The 26780-nt window shown below is 47.5% G+C and overlaps 1 protein-coding gene across 3 annotated transcripts in view; it reads left to right on the forward strand.

The window, feature by feature from the left end:
• Trpm1 (transient receptor potential cation channel subfamily M member 1) overlaps positions 1-26780 on the forward strand; it is a 99617-nt gene that overhangs the window by 5720 nt on the left and 67117 nt on the right. For 2 of the 3 annotated variants that reach the window (XM_075953299.1, XM_075953300.1), the window contains exon 2: positions 26436-26515. In XM_075953299.1, the coding sequence (XP_075809414.1) occupies positions 26436-26515 (80 nt within the window). Of the gene's footprint in view, positions 1-13131; positions 13419-26435; positions 26516-26780 lie in introns of those variants that run through there. The other variant, XM_075953301.1, reaches the window with a different exon arrangement.

Raw genomic sequence — 26780 nt, forward strand, 5'->3', positions numbered from 1 at the left:
AGGTATATTTAAAAAAAAAAGCCTTTGAGCTTTCTTCCTTCTCCCGAGAAACCAGTAATTAGCTTTGGTGGTATATTACTTATAGAGTTCTCTGCTTGAGGGAGCATGCGCTACTGTGTGTGTGTTGCGGGGGAGGGGATTGCACACGCATCCAGGGGTCTTGGCAGTGTTTCTAACCTAGGATTTGGGGGAGGAGAGTCGATTTTTTTTCTTACATTCTCCACACTGAGACTCCCTGCAGCAAAAGGCAGATTAGCACAAGTAGCTGGAACAGATGTTTAATGGCACGACCACTTGCCATATACACGGGAGAAAATGCAGAGAGGCTTGCACGTCTTCAGAATCTTTTTCTCTACCTCCGGCGTACATACAGCTCTTGAATAAAGACAGAAAAAAGGGTGTGGGCAAAGGCCTGTGCAAACAGGATAGGGCTTATTCTGCAGGGGTGTGTGTGTGTGTGTGTGTTGGGGAGAGGGCTATTCACATGAATGCAGGTGCTCTCAGAAGCCAGAAGACAATTCTGGGTCTCCTGTGAGAGCCACCCTTCATGGGTGCTAGGAACGAAACTCAGGCTCTCTACAAGAACAGTATGTGCTCTTATCTGGTGAGCCATTTCTCCAGCCTCATCTAGGAGAATCTCTTAGGACATAGAGTGACCTTTGCTTTCTAGTGAGGAGAAGCCATGCCAAGCACCGAGACCCTTTCAGAGATGAGCATTTTCCTTCTGGAAAGGGCACTTCTGCTCCATTCTCAAAGAGTTGCTTTTGTCCACGGTTTTCCAAAATAACTCGCTCAAAATAGTCCTTCTAAAGAGGCGTATCTGGTCTCCTAAGAGTCTTGAAACCCATCAGGACATTTTTTTTATGCTTTCCTGTGTTTTATTTTTACCCACCGTGTGTGCGTGAATGAGTGTGTGCGTGAGTGCGTGCATGTGTGTGTGTGTGCATGTGCATGTGAGTGTATGCCCTTGTACCATAGTACCCATGAGAGATCAGCTTACCTGCCGGTCCTCACATCTTCACCGTGTTTGAGGCGGGGTCTTTCGTAGTTTGCTGCTGGATATTGTGTGTCGGGCTTCTAGAGATTCTCCTGTCTCCATTTCCCATCTCTCTACAGAAGCACTGAGATTCCGGTTTCACACCACCACACTAGATGGTACAGGGGCTCTTAGCGTCCAAAATCAGGTCTTCATGCTTGTGTCGGAAGCCCCTTGCTCACTGAACCATCTCCGCGGCTTCTTCTCTGTGCTTTATAAGATTCTTCGAAGCGGCCAAAGCCATTTTGAGGAAAATGGGGATCAGAAATGAGGGGCACCGTGAACATGGCTAGGCATACCCCTGCCCTGCTAGGTCCAACACAGCCTTCCTTGGCCACGCTCATCATTAGCATCCAACCACATGAACTTCCAACTGCTCCTACAGGCTGGCCTAAGAGGGGCCTAAGTACCAGCGAGCCCCTCTCCCCAGCGGCCTCATCGCAGCCAGCTACTGTACCGTTCGTTCATTCCTCTAGCCATAAACTCTGAATCAGCCGTTCCTGTGATTATTTCCCACACCTGAGAGGTCCCCATGAAGAAGGGGACTCTCTTGTTCTCCACGCGTGTGTTTCTACAGAGTCTAATATTGTCCTGAGCCCCCTGAAACAAATGTGCTTTTGACTATCCGTTGTCATGGTTATTAGCAAAAGCTTAATTGGCCACTGGAACTACTAAGGGGACTTCCTTCTGTGGGCAGCCAATGCCCTCTATAGTCCACTGGTAGGACATTTTGGGTGCTCAATAAGGGACATGGGCCACACCTGCCTGGTGTGGAACTGGAACTGGAGCACCGAAACAGTGAGCCTTTGCCATGAGGTCACTTTAGACTGGGCAGTGGTGTGTCCCCAACAAGCCTGCTCCAAGTGGCCAGCCCACGATGCAGGGGGACATGTGTGTGACTGTTGATCTGTAAGGCCCTCCCTTTCCGTTCCCCTTTGCCCTGGTACCTGGTTAAATTCCTACCTGCTTTTCCTGGTTTAGACTCAGCCTTTCCTACTCGGGCACCCACAGGGGCAACCACTTGCTTTGGGCCTGGCAGGGCCTCTAGTATGGAGTAAGGCAGAAGCTCTGCTTTCCCAGGCTGCCAGTGTGGCTGGGCATCAAGCTAGAACGATGTGGTCTGAGGTGGGCATAGCCTGTGCGTTGGGAGACGAGCTCCTTTAGCAGAGAGATCTAGGGGTTGTTACAGGGAGGGCAGGAAGGAAGCACACGTGCTGGTCCCCTGCTTAAGGATCAAGAGCTCAGTCCCACCTCCCCAGACAACGGGTGCTGGGTGCTGGCCGGGCCTGGGCATAATCTTCCTAATGGCCCAGGCAGCCGTATAGCATCTGCTGGTGCCTGATGCCCGAGGAATATCTGCTTACATGTGATTAATGGCTGTCAATAAGACTTTGATCCTGGAAAAGCAGGCCTGGCCGCTGAGCCCAGCTACCAGCATGACTTTGTTCTGCTGGGATTTGGGAGCCATTTCAGTGAAGAAGGAAGAATGGCGCTCATGGGTAGCCCAGAGAGAGACAAGGGGAGACAGGGCTGAGGCTGATGGTGAAGGTGTCAAAGCATCCAGGGGCAAAAGTGTTTCCAGTCCTAGGACCCCAGCTCACCGACCCCAATTCCCCCTCCTTGGACCTTAGATAAAGTCCCTAGACCAATCCCCACCCGCTATGCTCTACACTAGCTATGCACCGAATGCTGCAACAATCAACAATCTGTACCTACATCTCGCTGCTCTGGCCCATCTCATCTCCTCGTCCTGGCCAGGCAAACAGCTGTCGGTGGAAAAGGCCAAATGCCAGGCAGGGCAGGAGGCAGGTTCCTTCAATTACTGGATCCCAAGACTGGCCTAGCACCCAGGCAGCCCCTCAGCTCTAGAAAAGACTTATTTCCTGACCCACATAGAAGAACACTCATGTGTCGTGAGCCCTTTATGTCCTCAGCTTTGAATCCACGGATTTAAACAGACTTTTTTTCTTATCACTATCTCCTAACTAATAGAGGATAACATGATCTGCGTGCTATTTAGGGCTTAGAGTGTAGCTCAGTGACTTAGTATGTGAAAAGACCTGGGTTCAAGCCCCAGCATCCCCAAAATACATATATCCATATTTTCTCTCAATATGTACACAGAACATGTGTGCTCTTGTAGGTAGTCTATGTCATCCAGGTATGTCTCAAGAATCCACATAGGTTCTATGCTCATACAACATTGTCTTGTATAAGGGACCTGAGCACTTGCAGATTTGACAGATCTGGGAGCCCTGTAACCAGTGACTCGGGTACTTAGGAATAACTGTACCCCCAAGGGCACCCTTGCTGAAGTCCAGGCCTCATGCCTGGACATGGAGGAGAAGGGGCTGGGTTGCCAAAACCACACAGGTTCTAAGAGGCCACAGAGCCTGTGAAAAGACCTCTGTCCAGGAGGCTTATGGGTGTCCCATCATACTCTCCGGAGTTTTCTAAGCCATGGGCCGTGTGTCACGTGCCCCCAGAGCCACCACAGCTCTCTGGCTTCTGGGGGCTCTCTTTAGCACACACGAAATGTATTTTCAGATTATCCTTCATAAAAGGTTTTCGCTCCTACTTCTAAAACTCCTATGACTAACGAGATTGGTCTGGGCGAGTTTCTAACTGACATTTGTGCAGCTCAGTATTTTGACTGAAAAAAAAAAGCAGCAATTTGATAAATTACTTTTATGGAAAGCAAAGGACAGCTAGGGCTCAGGTTTCTGAAAACAACCAGCAGGGGGCAGCAGAGCGCTGAGCTGGTAGCGCCTGGCTCACCAGCAGGGAAAGGTAGATGGACTGGCTGAGCAGTTAGCAAAAGTTGGTACTGTTGCCAGAGCAACAGCAGCTCAAGGGTCCCTAACCCTCCTCAAGACTCCATGGCAAGAGATACCCCAAGCTCTGGGAGTCCCCTAAACTGACCCACAGTGGAAGGCAACTCAGCCAGTTAGCCAAGGTGCATGAGGCACTCAGAAGGATGAAACTTGCTTGTGACAGAGGTGGCTAAGTCCCTCTTTGGAGTCATCTCTACCTGGCAAGCCCCAGAGGCAGTTGCCACTCTGACAGCATGCAAGCCTTTGGCACTTCACTGGGGGAACATCTATTGGAGATCTGTCTTAACATTTGTTGGTCACAGTGCAAAATAATAGGCACACCTTCTTGTCTTAATTTTTTTTTCAAACATTTCAAGATGGCAGTAGAGTAGGAACCCGAATTCAGGGCGTTTCCTATAGGACCCCACGTGACAGCACAGTCCCCCTGCCCATGAAGATGCCCTTGGCCATCCTTAGCCCAGAGCCCACTTGCAGTGAGTTTTGAGCAATGGGTTGTGTCTTAGGGTTTCCATTGCTGTGAAACAGCAGGACCAAAACAACTCTGGAAGTAAAGGGTTGACTTCAAAGACATTTCTCTATCACTGTTCATCTGTGAAGGCCTTTAGGGCAGGAACTCAAACAGTGTAGGAGCCTAGGGCAAGAGCAACTACAGAGGCCCCCAGGACTGCTGCCTACTGACTTGCCCATCATGGCTTGCTCATTCGACTGTCTTACAGCACCCAGAACCACCAGCCCTGGGTGATCCCACCCACAACAGGGTGGGCCCACATCAACCACTAATTAAGAAAATGCCCTACAGGCTTCCTTACAGTGCATTCTCATGGAGGCCATTTTCTCAACTGAGGTCCCCTCCTCTCAAGTGACTTCAGCTTGTGTCAAGTTGACGTGAGACCAGCCAGCACAGGCGACTTCATGGTTCCAAGACAGAGAATCCTGCCCTTCTTCCCTTCTAGGAATGGGATGGATTTCTGGCATGCACCCCACGAGCCATTGTGGCCCCTGTAGAAATAACTCTCTTGCGGCATTTAAACCGTGTTAGCTTGTGTTTTGGGAGACCAAGATTCCTGATATTTGAGCTCTTTCGTTCTACAAGTGTTAGTTATTCCAAGGAGTTCTGAGGCCCACCTGCGAGCATGGCCTCCTGGGAAGACAACTGTAGCTTCCTCAGATAGAGGTGGGAACAACAGGCCAGAGTAGTGATTCCAGCCAGTTCCAGCCTGGTGAGCCATTGACTTTATTGGGGTTACTTGCAGAAGTACAGGTGAGTCAGACAATGCAAAAAGATGTATTACTACAGTTGTAGCACAGTTTGCAGATGCCCCCCCCCCACCACCACCACCACAACTGCCAAGAGTCTCCTCTCTCTCAGAAATGGTTTACTGCTCGTGAAACTTCAGGGAGAGCCTCTGAGATGGGACTTCTGGTGAGTTGGGTAGGCCTTGCTTCCCAGCACACCAGAGAGTGGCATTTCAATCCAAAGGACACAGCTACACATCATCTTCTTCTCTCTCCCCCGGGGACCCGCCACGGTCACACAGTTCCGCCTCACTTGCCTCGTCCTCACTAGACTGCCCTTGCCCCGCGACAGGCAGCTGTAGGAGGTTTAGCTGTTGTGTAGGCTCAGGGATGACGTAAAACTGAAGCTATCCTGAGATGCTCCAGCTGCCTGTCTGTCCTCAGCTGTCCCAAAGCTCTGCCCCTTGTCAGTTTCCTCCCCACAACCGCCGCACCTCCTTTTTCTTGCGGAACCGTTGGCTGTCATTCAGAATTCCCTTGCCTGAGTCTTTCTGCTCAGAATCTTGACTTACCCAGAAATTCAGTCCGTAAGAGGATTTTTGTAGGTTAGGTACACAACTCAGTGGGAGAGCACTTGCCCTGGTTTTGATTCCTAGCAAACACATACACACACACACACGCATGCGCACATGCACACACACACACACACACACACACACACGCATGCGCACATGCACACTCATGCACACACACACACACACACACACACACGGGTGGTGGGGTACAGACAGACAGAGAGAGACTTTCCTGGAGATAGGCAGGCCTTGCACAGTTCCGAACTGCAGCCAGATGGAAGCTGCCCTCAGGAGGTCTCCACATGATAGACCCAGAAATAGACAAGTGATGACTTCCAAGGAGGGGTGTGAGCTGTGCTTTGCTGTGTGCCCTCTGCCATCATCAAGGCGGAAACCCAAGGAGAGTAGGAAGACTCGGGGCCTCAGCCTGGGGCATTCACACACCTGCTCAGCACGGGCAAATCTTTCAATTTCTCCACTGGAGAACTGTGGGTGCTTGAATCCTTCCCACCAGCTTCTGCAGCTCTGAGGGTGGTGACGATGCATTTGTAAGGTGCAGAGAAAATGAAAATGTTTCTCCTCTGCTTGATGAGGTGTACGTGCTTGAAACACCTTGGTGAATTCAATCTTTCCTCTTTATTTTTGTAAGAATAATGAATTTATATATAGTAAAGATTGATTTTATGTGCATTAGTGTTTTGCCTGTGTGTGTGTCTGTGTGTGTGTGTGTGTGTGTGTGTGTGTGTGTACCAGATCCCCTGGAACCGGAGTTACAGACCATTGTGAACTCCATGTGGATGCTGGGAATGAACCCAGGTTCTCTGGAAGAGCAGTCAGTGCTCTTGACTACTGAGCCATCGCTCCATCCCCAGCTTTTTATATATTTAAAAATTAAAACATAATCACATGATTTCCCCCTTTTTCCTTCTTTCAACCCCACCCACTTGCTTCCATTCAAATTCATGCCCTCTTTTCTCCATTACTGTGACATGTATATACATATGCGTAATATGTAAATACCATCTGCTCAGTCCGTTTAATGTTACTTGTATGGACCCGATTTTAGGGCCAACCAGTTGGTACTTAATACCCAATTACTGGTCTAATCCCTGGGGAAGACTTTCACTCCCAGCATCCCTTAGTTGTCTGTAGTTCTTTGCTTATAGTAGGCCCATGGGATTTCCCCCTTCCATGGTAACATGTTTATTGGTGAATGACCTTTAAAAAAAAATCACTTTGTTGTAAAGAATTTGCAAATAAAGACCCCAAGGTGTGTATGTCTTAACAAACATCTACACAGTTGAAACAGCCGTTTTGAAGTCATGGAGCTTCTCTTTGGATTTTACGCTTTCACTATCAATTGTGTGTGTGTATAATTATATATATATATATATATATATATATATATATATATATATATATATATATTGAGTTTCTCTGTAGCTTTGGAGCCTGTCCTGGAACTAGCTCTTGTAGACCAGACTGGCCTTGAACTCACAGATATCCTACTGCCTCTGCCTCCCAAGTGCTGGAATTAAAGGTGTGCACCACCACTGTCTGGCTCTCAATTATATATATATAAAATTATACATGTTTTATTGACATTTATTGAGCTCTACATTTTTCTCTGCTCCCCTTCCTGCCTCTTCCCTCCCCCCTTCAATCCTCCCTCAAGGTCCCCATGCTCCCAATTTACTCAGAAGATCTTGTCTTTTTCTACTTTCCATGTATATTAATTAGATCTATATAAGTCTCTCTTAGTGTCCTCATTGTTGTCTAAGTTCTCTGGGATTGTGGTCTGTAGGCTGGCTTTCTTTGCTTTATGTGTAAAAACCACCTATGAGTGAGTACATATGATAATTGTCTTTCTGGGTCTGGGTTACCTCACTAAAAGTAATGTTTTCTAGCTCCATCCATTTTCCTGCAAAATTCAAGCTGTCGTCATTTTTTTCTGTTGCGTAGTACTCCATTGTGTCAATGTACCACATTTTCCTTATCTATTCTTCAGTTGAGGGGCATTTAGGTTGTTTCCAGGTTCTGGTTATGACAAACAAAGCTGCTATGAACATAGTTGAGCACATGTCCTTGTGGCACGATTGAGCATCCTTTGGATCTATACCCAAAAGTGGTATTACTGGGTCTTGAGGAAGGTTGTTTCCTAACTTTCTGAGAAATCATCATACTGACATCCAGAGAGGTTGTACCAGCTTGCATTCCCACCAGCAATGCAGAAGAGTTCCCTTTCCACCACAACCTCTCCAGCATAAGTTGTCATCAGTGTTTTTAATCTTGGCCATTCTTTCAGGTGTAAGATGGAATCTCAAAGTTGTTTTGATTTGCATTTCTCTGATGACTAAGGATGTCAAACATTTCCTTAAGTGTCTTTCAGCCATTTTAGATTCCTCTGTTGAGAGTTCTCTGTTTAGGTCTGTACTCCATTTTTTTTATTGGATTATGTGATCTTTTGGTGTCCAATTTCTTGAGTTCTTTGTATATTTTGAAGATCAGACCTCTGTCTGATGAGGAGTTAGTGAAGATCTTTTCCCATTCTGTAGGCTGTCATTTTGTCTTGTTGACCATGTCCTTTGCTTTACAGAAGCTTTTCAGTTTCAGGAGGTCCCATTTATTAATTGTTTCTCTCAGTGTCTGTGCTGCTGGGGTTCTATTTAGGAAGTGGTCTCCTGTGCCAATGCGTTCAAGTGTACTTCCCACTTTCTCTTCTATGAGGTTCAGTGTGGCTGGCTTTATGTTGAGGTCTTTGATCCATTTGGACTTGAGTTTTGTGTATGGTGATAGATATGGATCTATTTTCATTCTTCTACAGATTGACAGATATGGATCTATTTTCATTCTTCTACATGTTATGTTCAGTTATGCCATCACCACTTGTTAAATATGCTTTCTTTTTTCCATTTGGTATTTTTTTTGCTTCTTTATCAAAGATCAGGTGTGTGAAGATGTGTGGATTGATATCTGGGTCTTCTACTCGGTTCCATTGGTCCTCCTGTCTGTTCTTATACCAACACCAGGCTGTTTTTCAGTATTGTAGCTCTATAGTAGAGTTTGAAGTCAGGGATTGTGATGCCTCCAGAAGTTCTTGTATTGTACAGGATTGTTTTGGCTATCCTGTTTTTGTTTTTTTTTTTTTGTTTTTCCACATGAAGTTGAGTACTGTTCTTTCGAGGTCTTTGAAGAATTTTGCTGGGATTTTGATGGGCAGTGCGTTGAATCTGTAGATTGCTTTTGGCAAGGTTGCCTCAATTATATTTTTAATGCATATATCTACCATAAGAAATTAAAATTCCATGACACAGTTAAAACTGGAAAAAGCATTAAAATCATATACACTGCCACAGCTCACGTGTTCTTTACCTGAGTCCTGGTCTTCCTCATTGCCTGATGGTATCCGTTCTTGTTCTTCAATGTATGTTATATTACACCTACACATACATCTGTTTGCTTATGTGCACGTCTGCAGTATAGGCCAGGATCCACATATGGGAGCGAACATATTCAGTTTTTTTCTGAGATTGAATGGCCTCATTTAATATACATTCATATAATGTTCATTCATTCTCCTGCAAATTTTGTGATTTAACTTTCCCACAGAGCTGAATAGTATCCGTCTTACAGATGCGCCAGATTTCCAGCCTACATATTTCTTTAAATTGCTCATTCTTTTGCCTTATGGTCTTTACTTAGGTCAGCTCTGGCTGGAAAGCTACGAAGCCTGAGGAGTGAAGCTTCCTAAGTTCTTTCTCGGGGCATGTTGGGCCTGACAAGGATTTCAGAACAAGAGAAGTTGCAGTCATGTTTAGGAAGGGGCTGAGCTTTCCAGAAGTAAAGAAATTTCCTCACTGGGTGAGAGAGTCCTCAGTGCATATATATTATGAGCCTCAAGAGGAAAATCTACACTAAGTCTCACCTAAATTCTGTTCACACAGAGAGGGCTTTTGAAAAGACCCCAGATCTGACGAGGCTAGTTTTGAGAATGCCAGTCCTTGGATCCTTTAGGAGGGATCATTTCTGAGTTAGGGATTTCTCTCCTTTTATCTTAGTCACTAGGAAAGGCAACTCTGTCTCTGGGGAAGAAGGAGCCATGCACTGTGGAAAGGAGAACACTCTGCTAAACGAGGCTTCCAAGGCCCAGGGAACTCGGGACAAGCTGCCGACAAGCTCTAGAGGACCCTGACTAACACAGGTTCATATTTTCTTCAAAGGTTATTATCCCCCAAGTTGCAATAAAAATCCATATTTTAGGAGTGATGACGTATTACTCGAAAAAGTTGTGACCGGAACAAGCCCCTCTTGACGGGTTCTGAGTGCTCCTACTTACGCACAAAGCAAGGAACGGAAGTCATGGCTTGTCTGGGAGCATGCGCGCTCCGCCCCCCCAGGATGCCAATCTTTCGCACCTGGAGCATCTTTCTCCCAGCCCGTGAGGAGGCACGACTGCCTCCTAGGGAACTCCTGCAAACCAAACAAGTTTGCAGCCAGGCCTGGGCAAAACAAGTTCTTACTCTGGTCCCTTGTTCAGATTTCTCCTCAGGAACACAGACATCTTGAAAGAGGAAAGGGCCACATTGACTGGCCTGTAAGGAGACCCACATTCTGGGAGGTTCGCCACCGCCCCAAGTGGCTGAAGACGAATGAGTCACAATGTTTGAAAGCCCTCCCTGGGTCCCAGCAGAGGGTAGTCAGCCACTCCGGGTCTGTTGGCTTCCAGCACAGTGACGCTGGGACTCCAGCCAGGGGGGGGGGGGGGCGGGGGAGGATTGATGAGATGTTGGGGACATGGTGGGCCATCTCTAAGGCTTTCTCCAGGGACCATCCAGAAGCTCCAGCTGCTCCCTGCTGTTGTAGGAGAGCTCAGGGCGTGCCCACTTGAGCACGCCTGTTCTGGGCTCACGAACCCTTGTGAGACATCAACAGAGCCGCAGCCCAGGGTCCTCATTTGCTGCGGCCACTACGGCCATCATCATTGCATCATTGTAGAGATGACCCTGCAGACCTACGCGTATCTAGTGCTTGGCGGTCCTTCGCACCCATGTGTTTGTTCTCCAGAGCCGCATAACAACACGGCCTCTGAGATGCAAGGAAGGAAGCAAAGAGAGAGAAAGGGGAAAAAAGAAAGCCCGTAGGAGCTGAGAAGGAAGCACGGCCCACTCGAGATCTGCTCTTGGGTTCTTCCTGTCTGGAACCTGCTTCGCCAGGCAGAAGAGTTAACGCCGCTCCTGCCAGTCTAGAGCTGTGTGGAGGGCTGTGTTCCTGGGGAAGGCTGCGGTGGTACTAAATTATCCATAGGCCTGGAGTCCTCTGCAGAATGCCCAGCAGTTGCTGTGGGCTCACCCTTGCTGCCTAGCTGAACTAGTCCACTCCCTGGAAAGACCTGTCTGCCCTTCAGACAGAGAGAGGAATTCCCAAGGCCTGAATTCCTAATTTCTGAAGATCTTACTCTCCCTAAACTGGGGGAAAAAAAAACATTTTTACTTATTCAGTCCCTGGAGAAACAGCTAAAGTTCAAGGCAATCAATGGCATGGGTCAACCTCTTGGTCTTTGCCTCATCTAGTCGTTCATAATTACACCTTGTGACTCTTCATGACCTTTTATAACGAAGTCAAAGATCTTAAAGTTACGCCTAACTTCCTCTCTTCACACAGGCGTCGTGTGACTTTCCAATTAAGCGGTCATTTTCATCTTCCACCCTAGGCTTTCTAATCTTTAGCTGAGTCGTGGGAGGGTAATGCTCCCCCGATTTAAATGCGTAAAATAGGTTTCAAAGTAAGAGCTACGGAAGCCTGCCCCTGCTGCCAATCCCAGGCGCGGTCTCACTGGTATGTCTTACCTCAAGTAAGACGTAAAGGAAATGGATTGGATCAGGGCTCCCGGGACAGGGCCCACTTGACCTTGGCAATTCTGACTGAGTGTGTGGTACTTACTTTTCCAGTCTGCCTCAGTCCTCCCTCCATCTTCAACATCATCTCATCATCTCCTTCCTTTGTCTGTCCTGACCTGGGAACTGTGGTCCCGTTCAGTTCTCTGATGCCCCACAGCTTCCGATTACAGCAGCTTTGCCTAATGTGCCCCCCGGACCCCCTACCCAATTACCCCCACACGTTAAAGCCCGCTAGCTTTCTCTCTCTCTCTCTCTCTTTTTTTTTTTTTGTTTTTTCGAGACAGGGTTTCTCTGTGGCTTTGGAGCCTGTCCTGGAACTAGCTCTGTAGACCAGGCTGGTCTCGAACTCACAGAGATCCGCCTGCCTCTGCCTCCCGAGTGCTGGGATTAAAGGCGTGCGCCACCACCGCCCGGCCCAGCTTTCTTGAGAGAAAGGTTCTCTCCCTTTCTGCCTTCCCGTTCTTGCATATCTGGATGAAGAGCTTCCTCTCACTTTTCTGGAGGGATTCAACCAAGTTCAGGTCAGACTGTGCCAAAAACCCCTTCATCTGTATTGACCATAACTATTTACATATAGCATTTACATTGTGTTGAGTATCATACGTCAGCTAAAGATGATATGGCATCTTCAGGGCTGCTGTGGTATGAGCCTGCCATCCCAGGTGTCTACCCAGCTCACCACCTGGGAAGTTGAGCACTGGTACACAATCCCTGCCTGTTAGCATAACAGGTGCCAACCTTTGGTGGACCCAGAGATGAAAGAAATCAAGTAACGGAAATAGCAGACTTTCCCCAGTTCCTGGCCTGACTGGGACCCCAGCTGCATCCTCTGGGGGAATTCAGACTCCCGGTGCCCCTGGATACCTTGTCCAACTCCTGCCATGATTTTTTGCAGTTTGCTGGCTCTAGGGAGGTCTACCCATTCCGTCTTTCCCATTCTCAGGGTTCTCCTGTGAATAGTACAACCTGGAGTGAGCAGCCAGGCCTGCACCGCGTCATGTGTTTTTGGGAAAGTCAGCTACCCGCAGTGTCCTCTTCTGCAAGTGGGAACCTGTTCAGGCATCCCAGCTGCCTACGACACACATTCATGGTAAATCAGAGAGGGGTCTGCTCCAAGGAGCCTCCCAGACCCATGGTGAAGAGCAGCCCAACCCAGGGGATGTCAAGGAGCCTTTCAGGACTGGCTTTCCCCAGGCAGGGAAAGCAAACCAGAGGCTGGGGCACATGTGCAGACGTGTTGTTACAGCAAATCCAAAGAGCTCTCATTGCGGTGGCCTGGGGGTGACTGTGACCCCAGTCAGGCAGATTGCTGGCAGGGTAGAGACAGAGAGGATTAGAAGCCTCACGTGGGCCTGGAAGTCATGTGGGACTCACCCAGCATTTGCCTTGGATTCATCTCAACCTCTGGCCCAGCCCTGAGCAACTTGAAAAGGCGCAGCAGTAATGAGAAGCATGTGGCTCCCCTTCCTGGCTCATGAGGGCGGGGCCACTGGCCGCCTGACATGGGGCTTCTGAAAGAATGATTAGGTCCAATTGTCTCAATTATGCAAAGTGGGCTGACATTTGTAGCACAGAAGGCCTGGCTGGGTCAGGGGAGGTGGGGGGACCACTTCAAAGGGAGCTGGCTCTCTGTGCATGCCACGCTGAGCAGCCTGGAAGCCAGGTCATGGGGCCGTTGTCTCGCAGGGATCATGAGGCCTGGGCATGGGGACACTCACATGCTCTTCATGTGGGCTGCTCTTCTTAAAGAGTGAGCCCCCCTCACCCAGTTTCCTGCCTGGGCCAAGGAAGAGGCTGGAGGAGACCAGGTTGAACCCTTCCTGCTTGGCGGCTGAGGCAGGTAAGCCAGGAGCGGAGCTTGGCTTTTGGCCCCTTGCTTCTCTCTGCAAAGGTGGCCTCAGGGCTGCCTGGGAGTGAGTACTGGATCCAGACTCTGCCTGGGTTCCCAGAGGCTCAAGCTGATTGACAGTTTGGTTGACGGAAGAGAGGGTCTGTCGGGTCAAGGAGCGGCTAATACTCAGAGTGTCCCTGGGTGGCAGTTTCTCCATGCAGGTGCCTCGGATTTGCTGGGAAGTTCCAGGGCTGAGTGGCACCCACCCTCTCTCAGTTTCTACCTCACCCCTTTCCTTTGGGGAAACAGACATCTTCCTCAAAAACTCCAAATCACCTGAGTTCACAGGGTGAGTGTGTACTTAGAAGTCTTCCCCACAGAAGCGTGGGGCTGCTAAAGTTTAGTTAGGCTTGGGGGAAATATGGTGGAGGCCCTAGGCCTCTCGTTGATCCTTCACAACAGAAGTGTGGACTGGACTGTAGACATGTTCAACAGCACATGACAAGGCCAGCAATCCCACGTGGAGGAATCTGTCCTGAGGGTAAGAGGACATTCACCTAATATTGTGTGCCACACTGCGACCCAGGGTTGTCCAGTAACAGGGCGGACACAAATCCTGGTCTGTTCATATGAAACATTATGAGACACTTCTACATGCTCAGAGCAGTCATAGCCTTGAGATTTGTACTGCCCGTGTCTAACCACATGTCTAATGTATCTTTAGAAAAAAAGGCAGGAGTGAGCACGTGGAAACGTGACCAGTTGTCATGGTAGCATGGAGGCTTTGGGAAGACCTGCTCATTTGTTCTTCTGTATGTCTCTCCTTTTTTTTCCCCCACTTCTGTTAGTTTCTGTAACAATTTCTTTTTTTAAATGAATTTTTTTTTATTTCGTGTACACTGGTCTCTTGCCCGTATGCCTATCTGTGTTAGGGGTGTTGGATTCTGAAGTTCAAGTCCGTTGTGAGCTGACATGCGGGTGCTAGGAATTGAACGCAAGTCCTCTGGAAGAGCAGTCAGTGCTCCTAACCATTGAGCCATCTCTCCAGGTCCCCCTCCCCCGCTGCCGCACATAGCAACTTCTTTAAATCAAATTATGCATGTTTTTAAACCATAAAAAATCTACCTAATCAGTGGGGAGAATAGCAGTGTGCACGGCGTGTACTCGCCTTGATCTGGTGCAGGCATTGAGAATGAAGGGGAGAGAGGACAGACGCGCACCCATTTGTCTGGATTTGGTGCAGCGACAGGACTAAGGCCAGGCTCTCCCCATGGGGAAGACAGGTTTGACTGGGGACGGCTTCTCTCTGGCAGTGTTTTGTGTGGTATTTTATAGTTATATTTGTAGCGCGAGCTGGCCACTTTCTTGCTGTTATTTTAGAAATAAGAAAATGTCACTGGAAATGCCAATTCATGTCGCATGTGTTTGCTGTGATTGTTGTTTGCCGGATTATTATTTTCTAGAAATCTAGAACTTGATTTGACTCGCTCTGACTTCTAAGTTTGTAAGCAGTGCAATAAATGAGATGGCCCCAGACATTTGAGGTCGCTTGTCATCCCCAGGCTAAACTGAGCAAAAATAGATTCTCCAACAAGCCAAAAGTCTCTTACTCAGGGACACTAGGTGGTTTTGAAAAACTCTTTTTACACATTGGTTAAATTTTTTCCAAGATATTTTGGAGAGAGACAGTCAGATTGACAGACAGAGAGACAGAGACGGAGAGAATTGATTGGAGCCTGGGCCAGGAAACTGGAAGCCCCCACTGGAAGCTCAATGGATCCCATCCACCTCTATCTTCTGGAACCTAAAGGAATTCACCATCTAAACACTTCCATTAAGAAGATAGTAACCTGCCCACTGTGGCAGCACATACCTGTGATGCCAACACCTAAAAGGCTGGGTAAGGAGGAGTCATCAACCGGGCTACACAGTGAGATTGTCTCAAGGAAAAACAACAACAAAGGCATGCTGAACTAGAGACACATTGCCATGGTGACCTGGCTAGGGACCTGGCCTGCTGATCCTGCTTTCACTGGCTCTGTTGGACTGGGCAGTGGGCAACTGAGATAACGGTGCTAGAAAACCCCCCTGGCACAGGAAGCCGATGGTCCATGACCCAGACACTTTGTAGTCAGGGGCAATTCTCCCAGGCTCCCGCAGAAAGTGTATATTACTGTTAACTCACTATTTTCCAGAATTCAGAAATTTAGTTGGCATCCAAATGTGTGTGTAAGTGTGTGTGCGTGCGTGGAGTGTGTGTGTATGTGTGTGTGTGTTTACAGTGCTAGGGGTCACTTAAGAACAGGTGCAGTTCCAGGCTCTCCCCAGCAGCTGGGCCTCCTGTGTTTCTTATGTCCCCTTCCTTATGGGTTGCCACCCCACCAAGTTTCCTCTCTGTGACTATGGCAAGCACAGGTCATAGGTCACAGATGAACACAGCAGAGTTCATCTGTCCCCTGTGCCTGCCCCTCCCCCTGGGGTTGGTCAATGCTTGATGTCCTTGAAATTGACTGCATTCCTATCAGAGGGCCTCCTCCTGATAACAGCACCAGGGCAGGCAGATCCTCTGGCGTGGGGCAGGAAAGCTGGGTTCAGGGAAGACAGCCCATGAAGCCATTTTCCCTCCATTTGTTAATGACTGTAATGTAATGCATGGGTATGTAGAATATGTTAAGACCGACAGGAGAGCTGCAGGGATCTTTGTGTCTCTGCCTCCCCAGCACCATGATGACAAGTGGGTGCCAGCTGGCTTGGCTTTCTGTTGGGGGCATGAGGCAATAGTGAAGGCACCGTATTGTGGCTTTGATTTCTGTTTCTGTTTCCCTAGTGATTTGTGATGCTGAACAACTTTTCAGGTGTTTGTTGGCTACTGCGCATCTTCCAGGGAGAACTGCCTATTAAAAAGTCCTTTGCTGATTTTTCTTTTAGAATATATCAATTATTCTCTGATAATTTCAGACATGTGTACACTATGTCTTGATCATACTCAACCCAAAATCTCTTTATCTCTCCCTCCCTTCCTCCCTCCCTCCTTCCCTCCCTCCCTTCCCTTTTCCCACACTGAGTTTACTTAGTGCTGCCTTCTAGAATGCTGACTGACCTTCTTGGCCTGGCCTCGTGCAGATCCCGACATAGCAGATAATTTCAGGGAGTCCATAAGAGCGACTAGCACACCACATCCAGAGGACAGCATTTTACCTCACTCCTGCCCATTTTCCTGCTCTTACATTCTTCCTGTTCCTCTTTCTAAATGTTCCCTGCACCTTGTGCTGTGGGGCAGGTTGATTTCGATGTCCCATTTAGTGCTGAGCAATCCAGAAATCACTTATTCTCAGTACTTGGACCAGTTATGAGTCTGCCTTACTCCCCCTACAGAAAGAAAGGAGCTGCTCTGGCCAAGGTGGAAGGCAGCATTGACACACACACACACACACACACACACACACACACACACACACAAACGGAGAATTAGATATAGATATATAAATGTAAATGGTATGAGACAATTTAACATGTTTGTAATAGGTTTCCCCTTGGGACCTCTGACTACCAAAACCCTCAATTTTTGACCACGTTTACCTTTGTATCTGGCGTAACTTCTCTCCTCTGGAGTGAAGTTCTGGCCAGAAAGAAGTTGGTTGTCCCCGGAATCTCCATGCTACTCTTGCCCCAGTGGGCATGTCTTGCCTGGCAGGTTGATATTGTCACATGGTCCAGCGCTGGGTAGGACAAATCTTTTCTCCCCCATGGGCATGCATAGCACCTTCCAGCCCTGTAAAAACTAGCGGGCCGGGAGAAGGTTTTAAAGTCAGTACCAGTTTGATACTGCTAAGTTCTGCAACCAAAAGGTTTGGTACCTCCCTTTGCTTCTTTTCAGATGACTTGTACTTCTGTTGTTGAGTGGCAAGGAACCTCATACAGCCTAGAAACTAGACCCTCACCAGATACACAATCTGTCAATCTTTTCTCCCTTTCTATAGGATATCCTTGATTGTGCTTTTTGGTTTTTTTTTTTTTTGGTTTTTCGAGACAGGGTTTCTCTGTGGCTTTGGAGCCTGTCCTGGAACTAGCTCTGTAGACCAGGCTGGTCTCGAACTCACAGAGATCCGCCTGCCTCTGCCTCCCGAGTGCTGGGATTAAAGGCGTGCGCCACCATCGCCCGGCTCCTTGATTGTGCTTTTATGCACATTTTTTAACATAATGAAATCATTTGTCTGTTTTCTTTTGTTGCTCATATTTTGGTGTCATTCAAATGTGCACTCTCAAGCCCAATGGAGATTTAGCCTCCTTTTCCTCTTTCTTCGAAGAGATTTATAGTTTTAGCTCTTAACTTTAGGTCTGATTCCATTTGAGTTAGTTTTGTAAAGGGTGTGAGGTATGAGTCTAAATTTATCCTCTGGTGTGTAAAAATACAACTTTCCAACACTATTTGTTGTGAGACCTTTTCCCACCATCACACATCCGTTTTCCATAGATAATGTGGATTTATTTCTAGGGACACCTATAACTGAAATTTTAAAATCACTGTCTTGTACATCAGCCAAGGGAATGTTATGGTGGGGTGTTTGATTTCTTGAGGAGACACGCTTCTTTGGTTATTCGTGTTGTTTATGTTCTTGTGATAGAATCTCAGCATCTGGAACTAAATCACTGATGGCGTTCCTTGGTGTCGATAGCTGGTCTTGCCAAAAAATGTCTCTTCAAAGTTCAAAGCTTCTCTAAAATTACAAAGTCTCTCTAACAGTCCGAAATATCTTAACTGTGGTATCCAATAAAATTTAAAATAAACAAGTTGCATAATTTCATATTCCGAGAGGGAAGAATCTAGGGCACAATCACAATCAAAGCAAAGCAAAACCGAGGTTTGGTGGTGCAAAAAGTTCAGCTCCTCACATCTGGGACCCAGTCATAATCCCGTGGGCCCCAAAGGGCTCCCCAGTGGCGCTCCTCCAACTCTGCCCTCTATCACACCATGACTCCTGTGGCTCAGGTGGGCACCCCGCCACGGCTGTTGCTGTCCTTGGTGGCCGTCCATGGTATTGGCCTCTCCAAAATGTTGGGATTTGCACAGCAGTTGGGCTGCATCTTCACCCATAGCCTCTCCTGGCCTCTCTTCAGGGACTCTAACTTTGCTCCCTGGTGTCAGGCCTCACTTTCTTCCCACACCTCCTTTGATACTGATGCTTCCACTGCCACTGAGTCTGCACCTTCTCAATGGCCTCTCATGGCACGCGACAGGGTCAAGTCTTAGCTATTCCTCATGACTCTTTTATGGTTTCAAAACCAGTACCCCTTGGATAACTCTCACATATTACACAGTTTGGCTGCTAACATGAGATGCAACCTTGGCCCCCAGGGTCACAGTTTCTGTGTGCTGAGTCCGAGGAAATATCCCCAGACTTATGATCTTCAACATTGCTGGACTCTTCCAAATCACACGGACTCTTCAGGACCAGCTGACCAGACACAAATTCTGAATTCAAAATATCAAATGGAGCCGGGCGATGCTGGCGCACGCCTTTAATCCCAGCACTAGGGAGGCAGAGGCAGGCAGATCTCTGTGAGTTCGAGACCAGCCTGGTCTACAGAGCTAGTTCCAGGACAGGCTCCAAAGCCACAGAGAAACCCTGTCTCGAAAAACCAATATATATATATATATATATATATATATATATATATATATATATATATCAAATGGTCCTCACAGTCTTCACTTATTTCTGAAACTTTATGAGCCAGGCCTCCATCTTCTGCATCTCTCCCAACATTCTTTTCTTCCAAGCTTCTACAGAGCTTGAGTTCTAAACATTCAACAGCTTTTCTAGCCCCAAGTTCAAATACCATCACAAATCTGTCTTTCATAGGAATTCCCATGACCTGGTACAAATCTCCATCTTACTTAGGGTCCCTATTGCTTGGATAAATACCATGACCAAAAGCAACTTGGAGAGAAAGAGGGTTATTTCAGCGTACATGTCCCAGTCAATCCCATCGTGAAGTATCGAGGTTGTCTATGATCTGCCAGCTGTACTTTCTCTGTACAATGCTTATGAGAAGTCATGGCAGGAACCTGGAGACAGGAACTGAAGCCAAAGCCGTGGGCATGTGCTCTTTCCTGGCTTGCTCCCCATCATTTGCTCAGCCTGCTTCCTTATATAAACCAGGAGGATTTCCCAGGGCCAGCACTGCCCACAGTGAGCTGAGCCTTCCCACATCAATCCTCCGTCAAAGCAGCACCCTACAGACTTGTTTACAGGGCACAATCATAGCGGCATCTTCTCAACGAACATTCCTCCTCCCAGTATGTCTAGGCTTGGGTCAAGTTGACGAAAACCGGCCAGCACACTGTAGTCGTCCTGGAGCTCCTGCACCTTGCCTCTCCCCAGCACACGAACTTGCAGTTCCTGGAGAGGTCTGCCTTGGAAGGACCCCCCAGATAAGCACAGTGTTGCTGTGTAGCTCACACTGGTCTGGCCCCCACCCGTGATAGGGCTTGTGAAAATGCGCACTTCTAAGCCCTGGTTCTCTGGGCAGACCGCAAGTCAGCATTTCCAACCTGCTTAGTTTTCAGCTGTGGCAGAATACACAAAGTGTGAGTTACTCTCACCCTTTCCATTTTCTGATGCTTTTTTAGTTGTCATACAAAATGCTGTGCTTTTTTTTTAATATATCACATGCACACATCTTATTGTATCTTACCCAAAGCTATAGACGTTTTATTAGAAACCTTATTGGTGTGTCTTCATTCTATGTAATACTGGGTTTCATAAAGACAATTTCTTTCAAGTATACCATGCACCCCGACCATATTCACCCCATGCTTTCCCTCTTCTCCTGACTATGGCATGGCCACCAGCAACATTACTAGAAGATGTTAGTGATGCTGCAGCCGTGCCCAGGGGTGACAAGAAGCCCAGGCTCAGAGCCTGCTGCTGTGGCCGGATAGCAGGTGTGAGTTCCTCACTTTGACCGGGTCACCCTGGGAACAGTCTCTTTTCCTTCTCTTTCAAACAAACCATGTTTATTTTTAGAAAATTAAAAATGCAGTATAAACAACGAAGAAATTAGAGAAAAATTATACGCTCCCTACCAACAAATAGGAATTCTCTTCAACCTTTCTCTGGCAGTGTTCAACATTTCTTTGTCTTGCAGCACTCCTCACAGTGGTGGGAACCTTGGAAGCAGCTCAAAACTTTGTGGGTGCGTGAAACGGAATTCAGTACTGACGCGGGCTGGGATGTAGATAAACCTGGAAAACATCACACGAAGTGTTAGGAGCCAGGTGTGGAAGATCACGTGATTCTACTTATCTAAGATGCCATATACATAACAGCTGTTGCCAGGAGCGGGTAGTGGGGGTGAATAGGAAAAACACTAACAAGTCCATGACCATTTCTAATGTTTTCATTCAGTGTGTGTGTGTGGGTACATGCGTGCATGCGTGAGTGCGCGCGTGTATGTGTGTATGTGTGTATATGTGTGTGGGTGTGTGGGGGTGCTTGCGTGTGCATGCGTGCACATTTGTGTGTGTGTGCGTGTATGTGTGTGTGTATGTGTGTGTGCGTGTGTGTGTGTGTGTTTACCACGGTGTGGGTGTCCTGCAAGGTTTGTAAGAGTCAGTACTCTCCTGCTACAATGTAGATTCTGGGAGCTGAACTCAGAACCCCCAGGCTTGGCGACAAGTGACTTGCCTGTTAAGCCCTTTAGTCAGCCCACGTGACTATTTCATGGAAGCCCTGGAGATGATCTGGTGTAGATGGTGCTGATGGCTGTACAACCCCCGAAATGGGACCGAAAGCGCCAAGCTGCAAGCTTTAAGGAAAATTTTAGATCTTGTAGCTTATACCGTAATTAATTATTCACTTTGGACAATTTTACACGTGTGTACAATGTACTTTGATCCTATTTGCACCGTTACCTCCTTTCATCCCCCCTATCTCCTGTTAACGCCTCCTTTCTCCATCTAGTCCCCCTCCCAGTGTCTCTCTTCATGACTTTACTTGGGGTCACTTGTCTAGGTGATGGTGGGAGGGGATTCACCAGAGACAGGCAGCTGACCAGTCCACACTCCTGAGGAAGACACTGGCCCTCCCCTGCCTTGGATTCCCCCTGAAGTGTCCGCAGGGCAATGTCCCTGGCAAGGACAGAGGGGGCCCTGACACTGGGACACTTGGCACTTCACACAGGTTAGCCCTGGGCCTCTGAGGGATTTTGAAAATCAGCCACCAGAAATAAGGTCTCCCTGCCATCATAGGCACCCTGTCATTTGAGTGTGACACCAGCTCAAAGTCCCCAAATTAGGGACATCACCTCCATTCTCCATAAGAAGCTTGACAATGTTAGGGTTTGCTTTGTCACAGAGGTGGAGAGACTGTGTCTAACTTGAGACACAAGAGCCAGAAAGGCCTTGGCCATAAGCCAGGGCCTCCCCTGAAGCAGAGGGTGGAGCAGGAAGGGATGATTGTGGGCTTTAATCCCTTGTGCACGTAAGAGCTCTCTGGATAAGGAGCCTTCCGACTTTCTGCAACAGAGAGCTATCCTGGTGAGCTGGTGCTCCCCTTGGTGAGCCCCCCCCCTTCCGGGATACAGGCAAGGGTGGAGCCCCACAGTCACCTGCAGTGGGAAGGAGGGTCAGCCAGTTTCCTCACCTCCTGGGGGATATGAGGCGAAGCCAGAAGTCTAGACTCCTCTTAAGTGCTAACACCAACTAGCCCGGACTTTGTATGCAGGAGTCCGGCCAAGCTCCTGTGTGGGACGAGCAGCCATGAGGGAGAGTCTGAGTCGTCTGCTCTAAATATACACATGAAATGAGTGGTTTCTCCTGACTAAACTGGCCCACAAATCAGCCATTTTACTGGGGAGTTTGCTGTTAATTTTGGCCCAAGAAATGACCATTGCATAAACAGACTCATGTAGCTGAAAACCAGTGTTTACTCTTGGAAGCCACTTCTCCCGTTTCTTCCAGGGCAGAGTCACACCCCGCCTTCACAGCAGCCTGCCCAGGTCACCCTTGCCCCCTGCCCTAGCCTTCTCAAGAGGATGTCCTAGCAGCCCTACTTTCTCCCATATTCTTTGTGTTTGGTCACCCTCCTTCAAGTACAGACAAGAAAGTCAAGTTGTTAACACAGCTTGTGACCCCCCCACACACATATCACTTAGAACCCCTACTTCCCAGCTCTTCTCACGGGCAAACGTCTCCAGGATCTGACATGACGCTGTCTGTTCAGCCTCACTCAGACCTTATACCATAAGCTGCATTAAAACCTAGAGAATTCAGACTCTGATCTCACACAGGACACCTTGGCTGTTTTACAGATGCGTCTATCAAAAAAGTAAACATACGGGTAACTAGTAGCTCCCCTTTCTCATCAGCCCGCTCTCCCTCATACCCTTGCCACTGCTCGCCCAGGACCCACATGCTAGCATTCACTGGGGAAAAGGATTTTGAGTGAAGCAGGGCTGACGATATCAGCTGTACTTGATTAGGGCCACAAACAATGGCGGTTGTTTGAGACCCAGGAAGATCCACCTTTTCAGAAACTAGAGAGGAAAAGCAAAGCTGACGCCGCATGGGGAAGAGACACACTGAGGCTGCTCCATCTCTGTGCTGCCCGGGCCCGGGGTGGAAGAAACACAGACCTAAATGCCAGGGCACACAGACTCCTGGCCCAGTTTCTTGTTTGTATGCCCAACATGTGAGTGTGAAAGCCAGGGCAGGACATCCGGGGCCTTTCCCCGGCTCTCCACTGTGTTGCCTTAAATAGCCTCTCACACTGCTCACTGTTCACAGCTTCAGCTAGGCTGACCAGCCAGAAAGCTCTCAGGACCCGTCTGTCTCCACACAAACCTCCCTGCGGTACTGGAGGTACAGAAACAGGCCATGCCTGTCTTTTTTTATGTATGCTGGGATTCTAATTTAGGTCACCCACTGAGCCTCCTCCTCAACATCCTCCCTCCTGCTTTTCTTACTCCAGGGTGCCCGAAAGCAAAAGAAGGGATAGATGCTAGGCATGCATTTGGCCTTTTTTTATTATTATTATTTTATGTGTATGGGTTTTTTGCCTGAGTGAGTGCCTGGTGTCCAAATAGGCCAGGAGAGGGTGTTATGTCTCCTGGAACTAGAGTTTCAGCTGACTGTGAGCTGCCATCTGGGTGCTGGGAATAGAATCCCTTGGTCCTCTGGAAGAGAAGCTGGCACTCTTAACCACTGAACAACCAATCCAGACCATTGGCTTTGTTTCTCAGAGAGTCTCGCTAGTAGTTCAAACTCCTGACAACTCTGCATCAGACTTGTGAGTGCTGTGTGAGCCACCACACCCACCTTCTTAAATTGTTAATGGTGATCCCAGTGGAGCAGGGTGTCAGAGTGGAGATCTAGAAACACTGGGTACTGCAAAAGGTGTCTTAACTGGGATGACCAGACATCAACTCAAAGCCAAACACACCGTGAATGCAACAGGTCTCTGGTGGTGTGCATGGGTGTGATATGACTTGGCTTCATAGTGCCTGGGTCTTGAGTGCACTGCCAAAATGAGAGCTCTGCACTGGGCAGGCGTCAGGCCAGCAAGTGCAGCCATCACTACCTGAAACGCATAGGCTCAGACCGTGGTCTCTGCTGAGTCCCGGGGCTTTTGCTAACTGCGGTGCTCTTATAGAAGCAAGATGATTGAAGACGTGTAATATTTTTCTAGCCACCTCTCAGCATGTAAGCACCAAGTAAGGGTAGTTCTGGATGCATTAGAACATCTGATTTTAAAGACTGCTATTTGATTTGTGGACTTGAGCTGTATTCTAAAAAGTCATTGAGTTTTGTCTTGGGATTGGAATAAATTTCCAACAGTTTGGAAATGGTCCTTAACATAGTCTGCACGGTGTGTTTATGTGAGGCAGCACTCTCAATGCTGACAATTATAAAACTAAAACATCAATCAATTCTGAGTGGTGTTAAAGATGATCTGAACCATGCAGTATCAGATATTCAGTGAAGACTGAATTCTTTATGGAAAGATAAAGAAGTACATCCTTTGATTAGTATGCAGGATTGCTTTCATCCCCAACAAATGGCAAAGATACATATTATAATATCAAAGAGTTATTACAACATATAATGTCAATCAAATAGTTATTTAAATGCATTTATTTATGATTTATTATTGGTAAATGTTATACAGATATATACATATGCTTTATATACTAACTTCTGGAGACTATAAATTTCTCACATGAAGAGTTTTGAGTCTGCTTTGTTGTTGAGCTGGGCTTGAACATTCTGCTCCTGGATTCTGGTCTGGATGAAGCTCCTACTGACTTCCCTGTGTTCTATCCTCTGAGCTGATCCATTTCTGTCAAGAACACAAAAGCACCAGCTTCCAAGGCACACTGTTCAAGACCCAGTGGTTCTCAACCTTCCTGATGCTGTGACCCTTTAACACAGCTCCTCATGTTGTGGTGACCCCCAACTATAAAATTATTTTTATTGCTACTTCATAACTGTACTTCTACTGTTATGAATTGTAATGCAAATATTGTTTGGGAGATAGAAGTTTGTCAAGGGGGTTATGACACACAGGTGGAGAACCATCATTGGGCAATTATTAAATTATTTGTGCATGAGACTTTAGTTCAGTGGTGGTGTATTTGCCTAGCATATATAAAGATTTTGGACTGAAGACCCCCAGGTTGTACATACATGTGTAAACACACACATATGAGTGTGTGTGCACGCACACACACACACACATGCACACGCACACATACATACACTGTTAACTCTCCTCCAGTCAGCCTGGACAGGTTTTGCCAAGACCCTCCCAGCCCCTGCTCCCAGAGGGATCTGCTGACTCTCCACTTAGAGTCTCCTTCTAAGCAAGGCCAATCACTTCACTGCTCTGAGCCTCCTCCACATGAGGGTGCTTTGGTGTCTGAGGACAATATAACTCGAACAAAGGCATCTGGGCCTCAGCCTTCTCCATAAAAAAAGCCACCGCAGGAAGTTCTCCCAATCCTTGTGGCCTGGATCCCCATGCTGCCCCACCCCTTATCCCTGTATTTTCTCAGCCATCGCCTGCTATTTTTAGAGGGCGAAGGACATGTGCCCTCTGCCTCCTTTTCCTTTGAAAGTCTCCACAGCACCCAGTACAGAGTGTAACCAGAGATTGCTCATTCATTCTTGGTCACCCAGACCTGAATAACCACACCTAAACTATATTAATTACAACACTGCTCAGCCTATTAGCTCAACCTTCTTATTAACTAACTCTTACATCTTAAATTAACCCATTTCTACCAATCTGTGTATGGCCACGAGGCTGTGGCCTACTGGTATGGCTCCAGCATGTCCTTCTCCTTCGGCAGCTACATGGCATCTCCTTGATTTTGTCTACTCTCTCTCTATATATATATCTCTTCCAGTCTGGCTATATTCTGCTCTGCCATAGGCCAAAGCAGTTTTATTTATTAGCCAATAAAAGCAGCACATATAAAGAAGGATACCCCACATCAGCCTTGCACAAAGGAGATCTTCAGCCAGTGGATGCCAGTGAACTAAGCCCAGCAATTGGGAAACAAACACATGTTTCTAGGCCACCTCTCTTACAAAACACCAGATCCCTAAACACATGCGACCCTTCGATTGAAATGACCACTCAGGTGTCATAGGCAAGGCCAAGGCCATAGCTCAGCCTTGAGTGAGACATCGGGTTTGACTCCACAGCATTACAGAAAAGAAACACACACACACACATACACACACACGGAATAGGAAACATCCTATTAATGTCATGTTAATTTTTTAAAAAATGAATTGATTGATTGTACTTATATATGAGTACATGGTATGGCTGGAGCAGAGGACAAGATAACTTGCAGGAATCTCTCCTGACATGTGGGTTCCAGGGATTGAACTCAGCTCGTCAGGCATGGTGGCAAACACCTCTCCCTGCTGACCCGTCTTGCATGCCCTATAATTTTTTTCATGAACCCTGGTGATGGCTTATGGAATCTAATTTTTATTCTTTTCTCTTCCAGGGTCAGAAAGCTTGGATAGAGAAAACATTTTGCAAAAGGGAATGCATCTTTGTAATTCCCAGCACAAAAGACCCAAACAGGTATGTTGGGTGCTATTGTGGAGGTATTGTCTGAGTCAGGGCTCGTCAGCATGCCTCCGCAACTATTCTAATGTCTGTGGGAGAAGGGAGTGGAGGCAAGGACATGCCAGAATTTGTCACCACGGGAGCCACTAATACAGATTCATGGGGCTATTAAGTGCCTCTGTTGACAAGCTAATGCCCCGACAGAGAATTTCTCTTTGCACCTCTTCCCTGGGCTCTCTCTCTCTCTCAGCCAGAACTTTGGAAGTCTCAGGATATCTTC

Source organism: Microtus pennsylvanicus, chromosome 18, assembly GCF_037038515.1.
Source record: "Microtus pennsylvanicus isolate mMicPen1 chromosome 18, mMicPen1.hap1, whole genome shotgun sequence".
In the NCBI taxonomy this organism is placed as follows: Eukaryota; Metazoa; Chordata; class Mammalia; order Rodentia; family Cricetidae; genus Microtus; species Microtus pennsylvanicus.